This window comes from Pollicipes pollicipes, unplaced genomic scaffold (assembly GCF_011947565.3).
Source record: "Pollicipes pollicipes isolate AB1234 unplaced genomic scaffold, Ppol_2.1 Scaffold_2555;HRSCAF=2994_pilon_pilon_pilon, whole genome shotgun sequence".
Taxonomy (NCBI): domain Eukaryota; kingdom Metazoa; phylum Arthropoda; class Thecostraca; order Pollicipedomorpha; family Pollicipedidae; genus Pollicipes; species Pollicipes pollicipes.
The window spans coordinates 27,326,179-27,346,866 of record NW_023596136.1 but is presented as its reverse complement, the minus strand read 5'-3'; the positions used below and the strand labels follow the sequence as shown (position 1 = coordinate 27,346,866).

Here is a 20,688-nt window from a genome sequence, read left to right as displayed (position 1 = left end):
TTGGCTCACATTTCCCGTTTCCAGGTATAAAACATGTTGTTTCGTTCGGCTTCTGTATCACTTGGTCTACGACTACGCGCTTTTGTCAAAAATAGGCAAGCATGACATCATTCTGACGTCACTCACGCCTGATCCATCATGGTCTCTTAGCGGTTATTCTGGCACACGGCGTACAACTCATGCAACTCACCCTGAATTTCGCAACGATATCTTAAGTTTTTTGGACTATCGCGAATATTGGACAAAGGGGGCAGATTTGACCCCCGGTCTACACCGGGTCAAGGCGTCTATACCAACTAAAATCATGAAAGCGGAACGCCCTAACGCATGTATGCCGTCTAGTCACGAGCGAGGCCTTCGCCGAGCGTGTTTTACTTGAACGACGAAATAATTTTTCAGCTTAAGCGACCTGGCCTAATATAGTCCGGCCCTTACGTCATCCATGTACATGTCTTTTCAACCAGCTGTGGCTTCGAGCAATTTTCAGCGACGAGAGACGTTATTCAAAACATTTACATAAATACTGTCCAATTGGGCGTGGATTCACGCAACGTTGTATACTGCCATACATGTGCAGGAAATGTACAACAAATTTCACCTTGATCCAAAAACATATCATTGCCTGCAGCTGCACTATTCTGACATAAAACAAGGTATAGCTCCCATATATCCATTAGCAGTAGAAACGTGACATGTAACTTGCAAAAACGCTACACAATGCGTACACAAATCGGATGCACAATCCATTATCATAAAGCACAACTTCATCACGGACGAAAACTTTATCGTTCGATTTAGAGCCGCTCCCCATAATAAACGTCTCGGAAAACAAACAAAACAGAGTATTGCGTAACAATATAAGAACGTTCAGCACGTTTTTTAAGGCGTTTAAAACATACCAGTTACGCAGAATCCTGCGAAACGGCATAACAAACAACCTAATTTTAAACGGCATAACAATGTAACTTTACTTCAGAAAAAAAGCCTCCGATTCCATTACTCCGAAGTAGTAAAGAAGCGGCCAACACCGTTCGACGGAGGAGCGTGCGATCGTACGTGCGCAGGCATCTGTGTGGTGGACGCCCGAGCGCGAGCTCTGGGTTCGCCCATCGTGTGGCCTTTCTGAGGCTTCTCAACACCGACTACCATTCCTAGCGTATCTTGGCCATAAGAGCAGATACAGACGTGAAAGGGGTCACGATAACATGGGCACATGATTGCCTAGGAATCAGTAAGCGTTCTGGAAGGCTGTGCGAGACATACCACCGCCAATGGTCTGCCTTGTCTCCTAAAAAACGGAGTCTCGAGCGCCACTCGCAGCGGCCTAAGCCGCGAGAGACTGCTGGAATGACACCTTCAGATGCGCCACAACTCCATCATTGCGGCTGCTGACCGACTAAACATTGACGTTTTGCAATACTTTCGGCGCACTCACCGGAGCAAATAATTATAAATCCACCCATTGCACGGACATACATGGCTTGGCCTGACCAGGCCGCCGGGTAAGGACTGCTGTGGCCAATTTTCAAGCGACGTCATGTCTTAGTACGTGCGTGGACACGGCATAAAAGGCTATGAAAGCAATGCTGTATCAAGGGAGTCCAGCCCTCTCATGTAGGACGGAAATGTACATTCGTTCGTAACACCCATGCTACATATGCATTGGTTCCATGCTCAATATTTTTATCTTATTATTTTGTATTTCTGCGGCGCTTTTTCATCCAATTGCATTGTTTGGTTGCATTTATTTTCGGATTTCCATTTGTTTGTATTTGTAAGATATCGGGTTGCATCCACCTAGGTCTCGGCATAATCTGGGTTATGATAGCCAGTCCCTTTCAATGCATGCCGCGTCCCACTGCGTACAGGACACCGCACTGGTCCCGTATCCCGTTGTCCGGTTAAACGGCGTCTGGCAAACATGTACCGCCGTCCAATCACACATCTCGTCTCCCAGTTTTGTGGCAAATGGAAGATGGAAGACAATTTACCAACAAGATTTGTAAACGAATGGGGCCGAACACAGAAATGCTGCTTGTTGCAGAATGGCAAGCCAACAACGCTGGTCCAAGTATAGGCCGAAGGTCGGAGAATGCGTCTATTGTCTTTCACAACAGATGCAGGACCTCTGAACACAGCCCGTGCCGCCCACCACCTCACGTGACACGTCGAGCGCCAGTCCCAAGGCACCAGTCTTTTTGCCTGGATACTGTGCCAAGCCAAATGCTGAACCGTCCCGCGTCGCTGCATTAATCAGTCGCCAGCCGCGACTCACAGCACCCAAATCGAGCACGGAAAACGCGACGGCTCGCGTGCCGGGACCAGTCTGGTGAAGATCAGTAAAACATTCCGTTTTGCGATCACGAACTGCCTACGGCGATACAAGAAAAGAGGCACTCATGCAAATCAAATGTAACGGTTTGGAACACGGTAAAAAATGGGCTTGACACGACGACACCGTGCGGACCCATAAACGAATGGCCGTGACAAAATAAAAAACGGTGGTGAAAGGACGTTTACCTAAGCGTGATGGAGCGATTCAGCATGCTTAAGGCGCGCATGCATGCAAGCAAACACGCATGAAGCACGGTTTGGCACGATCTTTTCGATGATCATATATCGCACTGCGTGAAAATTGTTGGTCTATCATTTCGTGCATCGTGCAAATTGGGTGGATTACGCTGGTATGAAAATTCGGTAAATCTAACTGCATTAGTCTCATACATTCCCTCATTTACGGTGTTTTTCCACAGTGCAGCACTTTCCCAATCACAATTCTAGTGTCCCCACGCACATATCCGCTGCACGAAGACGTGCTGTACCGATTTCGGCACCCCACGGACCACTCGGTGCGCAACCACATCATGAACGGCAGGTCAGGTATCCACGCTCTGCCGCGAAACCAGCTCAATGTGGTACGTGTCGGACAATACACACCATGCGCGCGCACGCGCGCGCGCGCGCGTGTGTGTAATAGCGGACCGATCAGAGTAGTTGACGCACCCTAAAACAACCAGCCCATTTAGGGCTCAGGTGACTCCCCATCTGCGTGGCAGCCACCAAGTGCCGACCGCACCAGACAGGCGCGTGATCACCTCAGCCACATACCGCGGACGTGCGACAATGACGAATGCCGACATCGGTACACACTGCCGCGTGCGACAGGCGTCGAGCGGAGACCGAGCCGCGCGCGCGGCGCGCGTCGATCGCCTCACCGGGCCGGCGCCGTGTGACGCGCGTGCGACAGGCGTCGAGCGGAGACCGAGCCGTGCGCGCGGCGCGCGTCGATCGCCTCACCGGGCCGGCGCCGTGTGACGCGCGTGTGACACGTGTGCGACAGCTGTGCCGGCAACACGCCGTGCCATTGTTGCCGGTAACGAGCTGCAATCTCGGCGTCGGCTGGCAGCGGGCCCAGCATGTGGCGGCCAGGGCGGGACGGCGACCCTGTCGCGCTGGGGGACGGGTGTCGTCGGGACCGTCGGGAACAGCTCGGCCGTCCGGGAGGGAGCAGTGTCACAACGATCCCCCAGAGGAACGGGTGTCGTCGGGACCGTCGGGGACAGCTCGGCCGTCCGGGAGGGAGCAGTGCCACACGGATCCCTCAGAGGAATGCGGGTGTCGTCGGGGACAGCTCGGCCGTCCGGGAGCGAGCATGTGCCACACGGATCCCTCAGAGGAACGGGTGTCGTCGGGGACAGCTCGGCCGTCCGGGAGGGAGCAGTGCCACACGGATCCTCAGAGGAACGGGTGTCGTCGGGGACAGCTCGGCCGTCCGGGATGGAGCAGTGCCAACACGGAATCCCTCAGGAGGAACGGGTGTCGTCGGGACAGCTCGGCCGTCCTGGAGCGATCAGTGCCAACGGATCCCTCAGAGGAACGGGTGTCGTCGGGGACAGCTCGGCCGTCCGGGAGGGAGCAGTGGGTGTCGTCGGGACCGTCGGGGACAGCTCGGCCGTCCGGGAGGGAGCAGTGCCACACGGATCCCCCAGAGGAACGGGTGTCGTCGGGGACAGCTCGGCCGTCCGGGAGGGAGCAGTGGGTGTCGTCGGGACCGTCGGGGACAGCTCGTCCGTCCGGGAGGGAGCAGCGCCACACGGATCCCTCAGAGGAACGGGTGTCGTCGGGACCGTCGGGGACAGCTCGGCCGTCTGGGAGGGAGCGATGCCATGCGAATCGCTCACAGCGCCGAACAGGGTGCAGTTACGGCGCGCCGGAAATGGAGCGGCGTTCGTTAAGCTTCGGATTAACTAGTCGATTTAAGCGATATCATGAATTGCATAGCAGAATCGGGCGACCCGCTGCGAGGAACGGCACGTGAATAATACGACCGACACGCGCTGATTTATATTCTCTAATACAAGGAAACAGCCACGCCTCCCATTGTCAAAAGCCATCACAAGCGCTATTAAAATTCAGTCCTCACACATTCCTTGGCCTCCCAGGCGGACGGCTGCGAAGCTTGGCGGGCGGGCCGAGCAGGACTGCGGAGCACGTGGCAGAGGAATGGTCGTCGCGTTCGTCGCACGCGTCAGACGGGCCGCCCGACTACCGCGTCCGCATCGCACCGCACAAAAAGCCTTTTATCTGGCCGATCGGTTTGCATTGCACAGAGAGCGATGCCAGCCTCGCGCTGAATGTAGGCCCGCGACCCCCCCCCCCCCCCCCCAGGCACTCGCGATGATCTGCCGCCCATCGCTGTCTCACTGTCTACTGGCCCTGCATCCAGACAGGATGATTGGCACCTTGCCTTGATCCAGACATGGGTGGATTGCATCCATGACATCATACATACTCCAAGCAGCGGCCGGAATCTCCTGCACACCGCACCTTTACCACGATGTCGCGTCTGAAGTCATCGCCAACAGTGGCCTTCAACCGCGCACGCTGACCGTACCTGCAGACAGCACCTCAGACACCACCCTTCACCCGGGCCAGCCCACCGACGCCTTCCCCGCCGAACCCCCGACAGGGACCGACAGCTGACGGGGCCGATGACCGCCGGCCGACCTTGACGCGTGCCTCACGACAGGCCAGGGGACCGCGTCTGCCCGCCGCCGGTCACGACCGTCCGCCGACGTCACGGCCCGCGTCTGGGACTCACCGCCGGGGTCCGCTGGGGTCGGGGGGTCAGCGGCGCGGAGGGGGCGGGGCCGTCTGTCGCCAGGTGGCGGCGGCCGGCCGGCTGACGGCGCCGCCAGTCCGAGGCAGCGGCCGGCTCGGCGGCGGAGGGGCGGCGGAGAGCGGCCAGTACACGCCAGGTGGGACACCGCACGGCCGGCTTCACAGGTGGGACACCGGACCACGGTCCTAACAGGTGGGATATCAGAGGACAGTCCTCACAGGTGGGAAACCGGAGGACAGTCCTCGCAGGTGGGACACCAGACCACGGTCCTCGCAGGTGGGATACCAGAGGACGGTCCCCACAGGTGGGACGCTAAAAGACGGTCCTCACAGGTGGGATACCAGAGGACGGTCCTCACAGGTGGGATACCGGAGGACGGTCCTCACAGGTGGGATACCAGAGGACGGTCCTCACAGGTGGGATTACAGAGGACAGTCCCCACAGGTGAGATGCCAGAAGACGGCCCTCACAGGTGGGACACCGGACCACGGTCCTCACAGGTGGGATACCAGGGGACGGTCCTCACCGGTGGGATGCCATAGGACAGTCCTCACAGGTGGGACACCAGAGAACGGTCCTCACAGATGGGACACTGAAGAACGGTCCTCATGGGTGGGATACCAGGGGACGGTCCTCACAGGTGGGATACCAGAGGACGGTCCTCAAAGGTGGGACACCAGAGGACGGTGCTCACAAGTAGGACACCGACGGACGGTCCTCACCGGTAGGATATCAGAGGTCGGTCCTCACAAGTTGGATGGTCCTCATAGGTGGGACATCGGATAAGGTCCCCACAGATGGGACACCGAAGCACGGTCCTCACAGGTAGGAGGGACAGCACGGTCCTTACCGATGGGACCGCGGAGGACGGTCCTCACAGGTCGGGGTGGACGCGACAGTCTTCGCTAATGAGATGGGACGACACGGATCTCGCGGGTCAGACATGGCAGTACGGTCCCACTAGGTGGGACACAGCGGATAGTCCTCACACGTGGAACACGGCAGGGCAGTCCTCACGGGCGGATAGCAGTGGGACGGCGTCCCCGACAATGGTGATGATTTGGGCTTTAGAGCGCGCCGACTGCAATGGTCGTGTGGCGCCCATGATATTTAGGACGCGGACAGGCGTTCGTCGCAGGTGAGACGAGCCTCGACGATACCCATAGTCTGGACGAAACGGAGGTCCTCACAGGCGGGACAGACCCGCGCCGTCCTCACCCGTGGGACGGCCCAGCTGCCGCTGGCGGGTCTGACCTCCCGGCCTTGTCTCGGCCTGCACAGCCTGGCCGGATCGATCCGTCCGTCAATAAAGGTGCCAGGTGTGTTGACAGTGCCCAGGGCTGTGCACCATGGCGTGCACAGCCAGAGCACCCGTCCCGTGGCGGGCCATGTGCTGCCCAATGCATTCGACACGAGGCGTCACTATTTCGCGCGCCGTCGGGTGCGCTTTTTTAGGTGGACCGCGATCACGAACCCTTTCAAGGGGCGCCAGCGACTGGTGACCATGCTAGCGCTCGGGGGCCGTGGCGGAACCGGGATCGAACCCGGGCCCTCCACGTGGGAGCCGAAGGAGCTGACCACTCGAGCGTTTTCCTCGAGCGGTCGCCACTTCGCCAGAGCATCCGCTGCCAGGCTGAGCTGGAGTGTACGTTCGTGTTCAGCCGGCAGAGCGCCTCCTGCGGAGTCCAGTTAGTGCCGACCCGGGACGAGCCAAGATCGCAACGATGTAGTTTATGCTTTAGTGCCAGCACAGGTTGGTGCCGTCAATTTAAATCCTAACCTTGATATCTCATACCTACTGCAGGGTCGGCAAGAGCGAGACAACTTTCTTCTCTGCTAACCCACGGAACTAATATTGGCTACTCGTGATGGGTTTGTAAATCAACGCTGTGCACAAACAGTGCTGTTCCTAACTTACCACATTCAGACAGCGAGTTCGCAAATGCAAAAATGTAAATGCAATTTACTGAGTCTGTCTGAAAGTCCGTGACACGCGCCCCTTCACTGAAGACCCGCTGACCAATATTCAGCGCACCCGCATGATTATTGACGAGCAGTCGCCTCAGATAACGATGTTTCTCAGGTTGGTAAGCCTGAAGATCGAAGGTCACCTTAGCAGTAGCCTAGAACGGCTTAAGTTCAATGCCATGAACTCATCTCCATGAATCTACCGCCCCAGTCCCTGAGTGGCGGAGCCTCGCAGACAAAGGATGCGAGATAAAGTCGTGCAACGATCTGGCCACGTTTCCCCACTGACCCAGGCGGTGTGGATGCACTGATCGAAGCCCGAGGTAGTCACATCGCGTGACGATTTGGTTTGAACCCTCCCCGTTCCACATAGCTCATCGGCAGTGGCCGGTTGTTGAAGCACGCTGCACCGCTGCTTGTTTGCTTCGAATACCTTATCTCCGATCATGACGAGCGATCTAGGGGAAGGGTTATGACCCCCAGATTACCACACAGCAACATCAGGTCCTCGACGAACAGCACATACCTTGAACCAAGAGGACCTCCTGGACCACCAGCGTTCGAGGAGATGCACAACGTCCCCCACTTAAGTTATGCAGGCCTTGTCATGGCGGATGGATTCGCGCGAAAAGCTTAAGGCAACACCACTCCCATCACAACCCCTGCACCAGCACGACTTCATGATGCCGCGCTTGCCTGTGGCAGATTACGTCACCTGGATAAAGCTATGCTCGCTGGGCTAATCTGAGCAAAAATGTGGATTCCATCACGATGACTATGTGCCGCCCGTGATCAAGCTGTTGACTACAAGGTGGATACGTGTTGCTGCGCACTACACAGGACATCAATAAATGTTGTGCGATTTTATAGAGCCCTGGCCTTAGCTAACAAGCTTACGGGACTGGCCTTTGACACTCTTGAACAACCTACGCACCTGGAATGGATCAAAATGCATTTGGAATGCATGACCATTTTGATCATTACGACAGGTCTTCCAATAATTTTGGGTGGCCGTGCAAATAAAATAGGCAGTCAATTTCTGTCCGCGTTGAACTATTGACATCTTCAGCGGAGGTGTGGCGAAATAAAGCAGGAGAGCACAGCGTGATGCCCCAGCGGCACCTCACACCAGTGACGCCCAGTCCGTCCGGCAGACAGCAGCCATGGCCGGCGTCGACATGGCCGACCTGTTCAGCCGCGTCAGCGAGGAGCTGCGCACGCAGGAGGGCAGCCTGCTGCACCGGCAGCTGCGCGAGGCCAGTAGCGGCAGCGGCCGGCTGGCGGCGCTGATGCAGCTGTCGGCCATGTCGGACGTGACGCCGCGCGGCCCCGGCCGGCTCTCCAAGAGCCAGCCGGACGCGGCCGAGTGGCTGCTGCGCGAGCGCGACGCCACCTCTGACGGCGAGCGGCTGGCGCTGCTCAACCTGGCCGTGCAGCACGCGCCCACGCCCGGCCCGGACGAGGCCGAGCCGCGCGACCACGGCGAGACGCTGACGGCGGCGCTGCTGCGCCGACAGCGCGTGCTGCGCGCCTGCGGCCGGCCGGCCGACCTGGCCGACAACGAGGCCTACCTGCGCCAGGTGATGGACACGCTGCCCGAGCCGACGCGGCGCAAGTACGACCGAGAGCTGCAGGCCGAGCTGAGCGACGGCGGCGGCGCGCTGGCCGGCCCGGCGCCGCCGCCCGCCCGGCTGCCCAAGATCTACGGCGGTCTCCACTACAAGCTGAAGCGCGTCTCAGCCCTGGTCAACGTCGACTTTATCGAGGGCAAAGGCCGCTGCCTGGTGGCCAACGAGGAGATCCCGCCAGGTGAGCGAGCCGGCCAGCGGCCACCCACCGCCCACCGGAGCCGCCTCTCGTGTCATGGTAATGCGGCCTGGTGCCTGGGCTATAGTGGAGGAGTGGCTGACCACCTACCCTGTGGATGATCATTGGGTTTGACAAAGACAGGACGACACGTATTCCCTAACAACCTAGCTGGGGGAGGGACAAACGCGTCTCCGTATCCGCCGAGCAGCCTTCTTCCCACAGTCCACCGCGCCCCAAAGGATCCTGAGCGTGCCCGTGCCTGCACTGCCTGTCGTTTGTTGCAGGCTCGGTGCTGATCACCGACTCGCCGTACGCCTGGGCGCTGAGCTCGGAGCGCTGGCCCACCCACTGCCAGTCGTGCTGCCGGCGCACGCTGGCGCCCGTGCCGTGCACGCGCTGCGCCGCCGTCGTCTTCTGCAGCGCCAGCTGCCGGCAGACGGCCTGGACGCGCTTCCATCGGGCCGAGTGCGGCGTGCTGGAGCACCTCCGCGCCGGCGGCCTGACGCCCATGGCGCTGATGGTGGCGCGCACGGCGCTGACGGCCGGCATGGCGCGCCTGCGCCCCTACCTCGACCGCTGCGACACGTACGACGTCGCCGGAGTCGACCCGGCCGCCGCCTACGACGGGCTCGATTACGAGGCCGTGTTCGACCAGGTGCCCAACAGCGCGTTCCGCTCGATCCTGGACGCGATCCGGCGCGGCACGCTGGCCATCTACCTGCTGCGCTGCCTGCAGCTGACGGAGCTGGGCGTGGCCGAGCTGGACGAGCAGCAGCAGCTGCAGCTGGCCGCGCTGCTGCTGCGCCACCTTGAGAGCTGCGCCTGCAACGGCTTTCAGCTGAGCGAGCTGGTGGCGCCCGAGCCGGGCGACGAGAGCGAGCCGGAGGCGCTGGAGCTGGGCGGCGCCGTCAGCGCCACCGTCAGCCTCATGAACCACAGCTGCGACCCGAACGTGACGCGCGTCAACCACGGCCGCCACCTGATCGTGGTGTCAACGCGCACCATCGCCGCCGGCGAGGAGCTCCAGGACAACTACCGGGCGCTGTTCCACGAGGCGCCGCGCGCCCAGCGCCAGGCGGCGCTGCTCGAGCGCTACCACTTCAGCTGCCGCTGCGCAGCCTGCCGCTTCCACTGGCCGCTCTACGACCGGCTGCCGACGGTGGCGGCGCGCGCCCAGGTGCGCCAGCTGCTGGCCGCCGGCGAGGAGTACGAGGCGGACGGCGAGCACATCAGTGCGGCGCAGGCGTTCGGCGCCGCCGCCCAGCTGGTGGAGCAGGAGCACGACGACCGGCTGCAGCCGTGCCGACTGCTGGTCGACTGCCAGGGGTACCTGACGCGCAGCCTCTGGCTGGCCTACCGCCTGTGACGGGCGCGGCCTTACAGCGCGGCGTAGCGGCGTCAGTCCCGCCGGCGCGTCCGCGGACGCCTCAGGCGGCGGACGTCGTCCCAACGTCGGCTCGCCTGATTCCAGGCTTGAGGGCGCGCCCAGCCTGGGGAGGCGGCCGACGGCGGATCCGCCGCGGGAAGTGGTGGGCCCAGCTGAGCTAGTCCCCGCAGTTGGCTGTTTGGGGCACCCGGTAGCGTGCGAATAGCGCCCTCCCAGCGGCGGACGGCCGCGTCCGATCGGCGAGCGCCACATAGTGGCGAGTCACTTCTGCTGTGATCCTGAGTGGTGTCTGAACTGACGGCATGCCCCGCCGCCGCCCCGCGCGGAGTCGACCGCGGCGAATGTCCGGTCGGCGCGGCCCGCTCCCCTCCTCCCCGCAGCGGGCAGTCGCTCCGGGCGACGAGGGCGCCTCCCCGGCCGGAGCGCCGCCCCGGCGCCTGGCACGGTGCCGGCGCTGACCGGAGGGCGTGTGGGAAGGTGTGCCGGCCGCTGTCCGGCGCGCCGCCGCGACCTTGGCGTCAGCTGGCCGGTCTGTGCGGCCGCGGCCGGCCGGGGAGAGGCGGGCAGGACGGGGCGGGGCGGGGTGCCCCGGCTCCGGCCGCAGTGCAATAAACCGGTCGCCGAGGGGCCCACAATAGGCTGACATGGCTTGTGTCGAGCGACCGGACCGCCACGGCGGCGAATGCAGACGGATATCCGGTGTCCACGCCGCGGCACGCGGCCAGTGCGAGCCGCAGCTGCCAGCCCGCCGGGCGCCGAGCCTCAACACAGCGAACACTTGGATACGGCCTTTCCAAGTGGGAATCGCGAGAGAAAGGAATCGGACTCCCACCAGGGGAAACCCGACAACGTTCATTTTTCTGTCAACTCGACAGGGGTCACTGGCGATGACCAGAATTGAACACTTCTACAAACGTAACATCGATGTGTCAAATCTGGCTGAAATGCACAGGCACCGGCCTAGAGCCAGCAGATTATTGCTCGTATGACCACGAAGACCGGCTATCAATGTGTGCGATACGGCCCAGTTTTGAAGCAGTTTATTTCGATGCTGCGCATGCCCAACACAGCTCCACTCACGACATTCACGGCGCCGGCGCCGCTCAGATACGATCCATACACGGTATCTTCATCTCCAGACTCCGCAGATGGCCCGGCCAGCCCACCAGCCGCTATCTAACGGAGCGGCGCTCGGCTGGAACATATCAAGTTCACGGCCAGGCCGCCCGCGCCCGTCCGGTCGGCACCAACAGCGGCTGCACGGGGACCAGGCCAACCCCACCGGCCAGACGCTACCGCGAGGCAGCCCATGGCTCCGCGCCCCCCAGGACATACGACGGGGCCATTGAGGGGGGGATCAATACCGAGTCTTAACACGCGATCCTTGCTGGGCCGCGTGGAACGGCAACAACAGCGCGCAGCGCAGTCGTTACTGCCGATGCAATGTAAAAACAACGGGAATAACGGCTACAGCGAGCTGATGGGCATGACCGCAGGACGCTGAAGGAGGCCCACTTAGTTTAAGTGCACCAGCTAAGCTGGCATGCACCCCTGCGGGTTTCCACCCCGTGTCCGTTGTGGAAGCCCTGTTTCTGTTGCGGGCCTCCGATGAACGACCGTGTCGTTCTGGAGAAATATATACGCAAATATCGGCGCCTCTGCATAACACCGCAGACCATTACACTCCGTGACTGTTGTGCTCCGATCGAACGACAGCGCCTGGTCAGTTGTGGATCGGGCGCGTAATGAAGCCAAGGACACTCACGATTATTTATTGTGGATCAGATTGAGTAACAAAACAGTCGGGCGCCCGGTTAATGTCACTTACAACGGCCAAGTTCTTGATTTAGGGACGCTCGACACCACGCCAAGTTACGAGCATTGGCAACATCGCAAGCCAACAGCTCAAAACGGCAACACGTCTTCCGCAATGTAATAGATGACGACACATGCATCACTGGAAGAGACAAATGGTGACAGTTATGGCCCCGTTCACCACGCGCCTATCAAGGCTGCGCCGAACACGCTCCCTGATTAACAAGGTCGATAACATTGGGCATCGAAAACCAGGCGGAGATATAACTGCCTAGCTCTAACAGCTAAGTGAGCAAGGCCGGAGAAGACTGCCATAATATGTTAGCTTACGCGCAGAGCCATCCCCCTCCCCCCCCCCCCCCCCCAATCACCGTTCAACACCTTGCCAACACACAGCTTGGACCAAACAATGGGCCCCCGTTGGTTAAATTGTAGCTTGGTGACGGTGATTATCAGTAATTCACGTCAGCAGATCACTGCCATACATGAAGTACTAGCACAGGAACATGAGTATCACAATCGTTAATATGACGCGACATGTCCTATCTCTTCACACCGCCGCATGGTCTCACGTCAGGAAAATCCTCCATTAATGGACTTGGTCAAATCCAACACGCAGAGCAAAGATCGCCAGGTCAGGCGTTGTGTTGCGCTCGCGTTTGCTTTCTTTCTCATCATTAAACTCTACCCAACACACAGCACCTAATACAGATGCCCGGAGACCACAATATTGTGCGCTGCCCATGGCGCCAAAACTGTAGGCTGCTTTAAGTCGTTACCATCAACGCCCCTCGTGTTCATTTTTGCTGAGGTAGTGGGAGCAGCATAAATAGAAAAACGCATACATCACGCACTGAGCTTAAATGAGTTGGAGTTGCGCAGCTGACAAGGAATGCAAGCGCAAAAATCGCGCCCTTCGAAATCACGCCACTGTTTACATCACATTGGATAGTGGCGAAAGCCAATTTTTTGCTTCCCCTAATGTAACATTCCGGTGTCAATTCTAAAATCTAATTCCTTGAAACCTGCCTGGTTCCACCTGGGTTGTCAATTTTAAGGGACATCAATAAATTTGCCATGATTTACGAATTTGACAATGACGACGAGAGTGCATGGTCGACTTGATAAAATTTGTTTGGGCTTGAAATTAATCATAATCGACAAGAACATGTTCTCCAAAGTTTTGGTGCCTCAACATCTCCCAATTCATGCCCACTGTCTTGCATTCCAAGTGGCTTTCGATTTTCGAAGGCAACATTCCGTTCGCTTACTGACACACCTTTGAGCTCGACAGTTTTGAAAAGCGTTGGTGGGTTATAGCGGGTACATTCGCCAATAACATGTCGATTCGCGCTTTCAGCTGCCCTGGTTGCTAAGATCTGACCTTGATAAAGAAAAAAAACTTACCAAATGGGAGGAACCATGGTTTGCGCACGACCGCGCGACCTGGTCTCCACGCACCTACCCACGCTTGTGCGGAAACGATCGTCTGTTTTTCCCTCAGCTAGTTTTTGCTAATCTCGAATTGATGCGGCCCCGGGAAGTCCATACCTGGGCCTGGTTTCGAGGCGTGTTTTTAAGCTTTTCTATCAGAGACGTCCATTCGATCACCTTATTTCTATTTCCAAACACAGAAACTTTCCTGCCATAGATATCTGTGGTATGATACATATATGCTCACTGTAATTTGAATTTTTTATTCTATCACGTTACCTCGACGGCATATCAAATCTTGGTGACATTGCAAGTGTTACAAGAAAAGCCCACCTGATCAAGTTTACAGGCATACGTCTAAAAATGCATACATCACAAGCTTAGTGAGTTGCGCTTTGCGTTGCTGAAGAAGCTTGGACTCGCATCCAGGGATTGCAAATACATTAGCTTCAAGGCAGCGTGGCATGGGGGCCGAGCAGCGCGGCACAAGTTGACAATGTTATCATAGTTCAAGTGATACCCGGCCTACGGCCTCGCTCTAAATCACCATACACAAGCCATTAGACATTTTTTACCATTGCAACCATGTGTAGAATCACAAAAACAATCTCTGATGTGGGGCCTTACCACTTAATGAACACGCCTTGCACATGTGTTGAAAAGAGTCGGGTGAGGACACAGGACCAGCCGGGTGGCCGGCTGATATTCTCCAGCGCGGCTTCTGGCACACCTTTTGGAAGATTTGGTCACACAATACTTGTTTTAAAATCCACTTGCGGCCTTGGACATTGTGATGGGTAAGTGGCGATGAGTTTTGACATGCCACGGCCCTCCTGGCCCCGAGATGCCAGAAGTCAGTAAGACAATTCTCTGCACAGTATTCTGCTCACCCAATGCTATCCTTTCAGTGAAACCTGACTACCATATTTAGCGGCCCCTTTACTACGAAAACAACATTTGGATTGCAGAAGGGCGTCATTCCTCGACTGCCGGGGCTCAAAATGGACCAAATCGGACACGGTTAGAATTTTCGGCGTCCACAGGTGTCTATTCGTTTATGCATGCACATGGGCTACATGGATTAGGCTGCCGTGTATTAACCTTCCTCGCACACCACATGTAATAATTACGCGCCCGAGGCAACGGGAGCCAAGTTTATCTGCGGAAATATGATGGCAGGGGCGCACGCAGGCTCACGCTAAAGTGGGGGAGGGGGAAGGGGGACTCTAGCACGCCACAATCGCGCGACGTCATGCTTATGTTCTGTTGTGAGGTCATGCCGTGTTCGTGATGTCACGTTATATTTTACGACGTGATGTTTTGACGTCAAGCTAAGTTACTCTATATACCTCTGATTGGTAATTGCCCGTATTTGTTCACACGCACGCACACCTTAATACATCAATAACCTTAACGGCAGGGGGGGGGGGGGGGGGAGGGCAGGCGTCCCAAGGGGCCACTACTTGAGTACGCCCAAGGGTGATAAGAAATGAAACGATAATTTGCCACACCGGACCATGACAACTTGGACTAATTCAACTATTCCAGCACGATGCAAGGCATGTGAGCACTCTAGCAGCCATTATCAAATATTCCGGAACTGCTCTTTTTAGCCGGACGCGAAACTCCATACGCCAGCAATGTCGTCACGGTTGACAACAAGTGCGCAAATGTGGGCGGTCAGCAAGAGTATTCGATTGTTAGCATATTGCTCAAGTGTCCAGACCCCACCAAGTCCAGCCACAAAGCCTGCGGACAGCACACAAGCCGCAGCCAGAGGGTCGAAGCCTTTGACGGATCGACATATCGATGATTGCCGTCAGCAGCGGAGCGAAAGCGAGGCAGAGCAGGGTATTGATCGCGGACAGACGCGGCTGGGCATTCGCTCTGCTTCCTGAGTGATCCCCTACCCGGCCAGGCGCCTGGAATGAAACCGCAACCGCGCCGAGTTGGCAGGCAACGTTCATCTACAGTACTGCGGTCCACGGTCGTAGAACTCACCTTTCCATTGGTCGAATGCCACCTTGTTGTTCTGCCACGGGACTTTTTTGTTGAGCAGGCCCGTCTCGAAGAATATCCGGTTCCCAAACTTCAAAGCGACAAACCTGAGGGCCACGACAATGGCTTGCTTGGCGCAACATACCCGAAACATGATCTGCATCACTCACTATGATAGTCCGGGCTAGTCGCAGAGACAACATGCCTCAAATCATCACACGCAGTTGGCACAGCACATGGTGCAGCCAGAAAGCTTCGCACACTGCAAAGCGTCCTAATTATCTGCAGCTACACCCTGCTGTAAGACATAATTGGTATCCACATCACTCGCAACTCCCCGCCCACGTCGAGCGAACAACCAACCCCTCCCGCTCCACCATGCCGTTCCGTGCACCAGTCACCGCGGCGCGTCCCCACCACTGACCTGAAGTAGTCCCTCCAGATGAGCTCGAACAACACCCAGTACGTGGACTTGTTGGCGGTGCGCTCCGCCTCGTAGCGGCGCACCTCGGAGTGGATGTGGCGCGGCGACAGGCAGCCGAGCGCCAGCCTGCGTACGGCACGGGACGGCTCAGGTCAGGGGCAGCGGCGGGCAGCGGGGAGAGGAGGCAGCCGAGCGCCAGCCTGCGTACGGCACGGGACCGCTCAGACCGGCAGCTCGGGGCGGGGGCAGCGGCGAGCCCGTGGGGGGGGGGGGGGGGGGGGGACGGTGGCGCGCTGGCCATGTGCGGATGACCCACAATAGTTGATGAGGTTACCGCGAGCGACACTGCACGGGCATGGGGCCAGAAGACGAAAAAACGTGACAGCAACGGGCCCCGGGGATCAATTATACGTCCTTTTACGAGACTTTCAAGACATTCAAGGCAAAATATCCCAGATGACACCTTTCATGACACCTGCACCAATCAGGAGTATAAATAAAGAAAACTTTACAACATACAATTCGAAAAAACGAGTGCAATAAGTTCCTCTACGAAACTGGCTGATAACTACCCGGCCGCCGCCAGCGCTGGCATCGCGCGCCACGCACCAGGGGCTGAATTTGGTGGAGTAGTCAGCGCCCACCAGGCCGTTGCGCGTCTCCTTGTAGGTGGCGACAGCATCCGTCTGCCAGAGGTAGTGGCGCAGCCGGTCGAGCGCGGCCGCCTCGCCGCCGCGCCACGGGAAGGCTGAGCGCGCGTCAGGCGCCGGCGGCGGGCCGTCCGGCAGGCCGAGCGCCGCCGGCGCCGGCAGCGGGCCCGGTGCCACGCCGGCCGGCAGCGGCCGCAGACGGTCCGGCATTGTGAGCGGGGCGCGCACGCTGGCCCGCGACTCCACCGCCTGCCGGAACTGCGTGTAGACGTCCGGCACGCTGCCGGCGGCGCCACGCGTCAGAGAGAGCCGTGATAGGGGGCGGCACACTCGCAGGCACTGCGAAAAAAAGCTGCACCGGATCAAGAGCAGGCAAGCTGTTACCAAAACTTTTCTGAATGGTTCGCAACAGTGAGTGGTTCAAAGTACGGCAAACGTTCCACGTAGCTTGTTCGGGCCAAAGGACAACGCATTAGCAGCAGAGGCGGCATGGCGGAGGCAGCGACGGCGGACCAGACATAGGCCTGATGGTGTTAACTAATACTGGCCTCCCTGGCACCTGACTGCATAGATTTCGCCACGCTGTGGCTTACGGCTGCACGAGCCGGTGGCAGCTGACCTCTGGACCTTGAACGGCAGGTCGTCCCGGTGGTAGAGCGTCGCTCCCCACACGGTGTGGACGGGTACGCTGAGCCGGCGGCACGCGTCAGCCAGAGCGCGCTCCACCCGCAGCTCCTCGTCGGTGGCCTCCTGCTGCAGCACCAGTGACAGCCGGTGGCCCGAGAGTGACGACAGCAGGTCCGGCACCGCCGACTCCGGACGACCCTCCCGTATTACCAGGTCACTGGTGATGGGCAGTGCCGCAGAGGTCAGAGCTGTCCCCTGGCTATCAGTATCAACAGGCCACTCTGAGATGGGGCATGGTCACAGTGCCACTCATGCTGATGGACTTTCTAAAAGCAGACAAGTCAGACTTCAAGTGAGCTTAACATGTAAGAAATGGTTCCTTCAATTTACAGCAGTTGTGAATTCCCTGGTGATCAGTACGAAAATCTTTGCAACATACCTCACTCTGTGCCAAAAATGGATAAGCCACTCATCCACATTGCAGCTCCAAAATCCCATAACAGTTCATGTTCATATATTTTGTAACTTTCAACAAGATCTGGTGGCTTTTTAAAAGTTACATGTCACCATTGATACATATGGGCATAAAAGAGACCATGTAAACCCTAGTACAAATAGCCTAACACATCACACATCAGTCAAGGGATCATTTTGGTGATTCACACTATTGCACACAATACCATACTATAATCATACTATTCCAGAACAGCATGCCAACAGATGCACATGGTGAGAACTTTGTCCTCACCTGCCATGCTTTGTTAGCTGGGCCCGCAGGTCCTCCAGGCTATGCAGCAGAAACCTAGCCCTGTGTGCTCCTGTCTTGGGGAAGCCGAAGTGGTATGTTGTCTGGAAGTGACGGGGGTCCAAACAGTAGAGTGGTACAACAAAATCTGATGAGCTATGGGCCATGTGAAGTACCTGCAACATCAAACATCATCAGCCAGCATCCAGAAACAAAGTTCATAAAGGGTGGTTGAGGAAGTCCTTCTCCTTGCAGGATTTCTTCAGGACTATACTCTCCACCTTGCAATTGGTAACCCTCCTAACAGCAGGCATATCAGTCCAGTTACTTCTATCTCTCCTCCAACCTTTGAGACATACATTTCTCTACCCACATCTCAAATTGTACTAAATTCTTGAATTATTCTATATTGAAAATATTGATCTAAGTATTCCTTCTAGCAAAAAACTCTGAAACATCATAATCCACTCTGAAAATGGGTTTCTAGGCTTTGATATTGGCAGTAACCATGCACAGAATCCTGTAAATTCTTGACTTCCTAAACAAACACAATTTCAGCTGGAATCTACCTGCTGATGGATATTATGTTTCCTACATTGCCAGACATGTTCTGCATAACATGAGTGTTTTACTACTTGGGCACATTAAAACCATAAAATTGTTATCTTAGTGAGCACTCTTGCATGTCAGATACTGTACCTCATTATCCAGGTACCGGAGGTCATTTCTCAGCAAGGCAATGGCAATCCTCTTTCCAGACATCCTCCCCACCTTCAGAAAGCTTGATCACAGCACAAAATACGAGCGGAAACCTGAAGCAAATAGAGAAGTCAACTGCATGCATATGGTAGGGGAGTTTGTTCAATTTCCATTTGATACCTTCGACTGTGGAGTACAGCTTATCCCTGCCAATAAATATTGCCACCACCAACCCGAATAGCACAAACGTGCAAAAACGTGCCCCAAGTGCTTATGGACCAATATATTAATTTCCCAACCCATCTAATAGCAGCCTGACACCACAGCACCAGACCCGTGCCAATATTACCACAGCATGCGCTCCGCAAGTTTACGTTACATAATAATGACATGATTGCGTGCCGCGCGTTCATTGAGATTCAGTTTACGCACGGGCGCACCATTACTGCCGCAAAATCCGGGAAGGACTAAACGGCTGACAAAACCTACTGATAATCCATACTCCGAGCCGATAAAATAAATCACAACAAAATTTCACCAGTCGATGCAGCATTCTCAAAATACTCGTATTTTTGGAACAAAGTGGCCTTGGACTGAGTCCAAAGCAAAAAAAAAAAAAAACGCCGAAAGCTCCAGTAGTGAGATGCAGACATCCCCGCTCTCCCAGCCTATGTGACCTTACCGATGTCACAAAACCTTAAGAAGTCGATTGTCATCGTCAAAAATCTATGCTTTCCAGAACTTGGTGACACCGACTCATGACAGCGATCACCGGAAACGCTCAAACGAACAAAACATATTTTGGAAACAGTCCCATGCTCCGAGCCTATGGCACCGGTAGGCACAAAACCTTCGCCAATAGATACGCCATGATCCGTACCATATCATCCATCCATTCCATCCATAACATCGAGGTTTTGAGTCAGATCAAACCAAAAACGCCAGAAACCATCAGAAATTTGCTTCCAGACAACTCCATGCTCCCAGCCCATGGGATCGATCGCCACATAGAAGTCACCAATCGATGCGCCATGGTTCATTACTTGCGGCCCAGGGCTCCAGGACCAATCACAACAAATCCCCACCAGTCAACGCGCATAACCGATATCTTCTCCTTTCCAGAAAATGGTAAACTTGTGTCAGATCAAAGATGACCAAAAATGCGCCAACTCACCTGAAGCTAGCATGCAGGACGCCCTTTGGTCCGAGCTGATTGTACCAACCGCCACAACACCTCCACCAATAGATGTGCTATAGTTGATCATCTGGCTTTTCCAAAAGCATATGATGACTTGAGTCACGTTAGAGGTCGCAAAAAATGAAAAAACGGAAAGGCAGTAGTTTGTGGACAACCTTATGCTTCGAGCCCGTGGGGGGATCAGCACAAATCGTTTACCAATCGATACGCCATATGACTTTATACGCCATAACATTAGCCCCATGCCCGAGTCTACGAAAGGCTTCGGCACGAAACCTTTGCCAATCGATATGCCATAGTCGATCACCAAACCTTTCCAGACCATGGTTTCCCTAGCTTCTGCCAAATATCAACCAAAACGTCTGAAACTGACAAAAATCGTTATGCTAACAACCCTAGGCTCCGAGCTTATGGACCGATCATCACAGCACATTTGTCAATCGATACGCCAAAATTGATATTTTACAGTTTCCAGTTAAGTGATGACCTTTGATTGGGTCAAAAGTCACCAAAAACTCCAGAGGCACCATTTGGCTATTTGTGTCTTCGGCGAAATTTGACCGGACTCAGTCACCTTGTTCTGGAAAGGACGGATTATCGACCATGACGCATTCATTGGTATGAATTATGTCTACCGTTGTTTTAAGGCTCGCAGCAGTTGACTGTCTGCAGTCAACTGGGGTGGGTTAGGGCGTTCTTGGTGACCTTTGACCTGACTCAAAGTCATCATCTTCAGTACATGATAGGTTATCGACCATGCGGCATCGAGTGGTGCAGGTTTTGTGTCATTTAGTGTGCTCGGGATCTGGGAT

General features: G+C 56.4%; 1 protein-coding gene across 3 annotated transcripts in view; it reads right to left on the bottom strand.

The window, feature by feature from the left end:
- Positions 1 to 19,077, bottom strand: part of LOC119103635 (cryptochrome DASH) — a 29,916-nt gene extending 10,839 nt beyond the window's left edge. Inside the window, exons 1-7 of one of the 3 annotated variants that reach the window (XM_037227251.1) lie at positions 19,053 to 19,077; positions 18,679 to 18,791; positions 17,983 to 18,155; positions 17,227 to 17,451; positions 16,567 to 16,887; positions 15,958 to 16,083; positions 15,537 to 15,640 (exon numbers count right to left, since the gene is read on the bottom strand). In XM_037227251.1, coding sequence (XP_037083146.1) covers positions 15,537 to 15,640; positions 15,958 to 16,083; positions 16,567 to 16,887; positions 17,227 to 17,451; positions 17,983 to 18,155; positions 18,679 to 18,741 — 1,012 coding nt within the window. In that variant the 5' untranslated portion in view covers positions 18,742 to 18,791; positions 19,053 to 19,077. Of the gene's footprint in view, positions 1 to 15,536; positions 15,641 to 15,957; positions 16,084 to 16,566; positions 16,888 to 17,226; positions 17,452 to 17,982; positions 18,156 to 18,678; positions 18,792 to 18,977; positions 19,003 to 19,027 lie in introns of those variants that run through there. The other 2 variants (XM_037227243.1, XM_037227260.1) reach the window with 2 other exon arrangements.
- Positions 19,078 to 20,688: the final 1,611 nt, after the last annotated feature.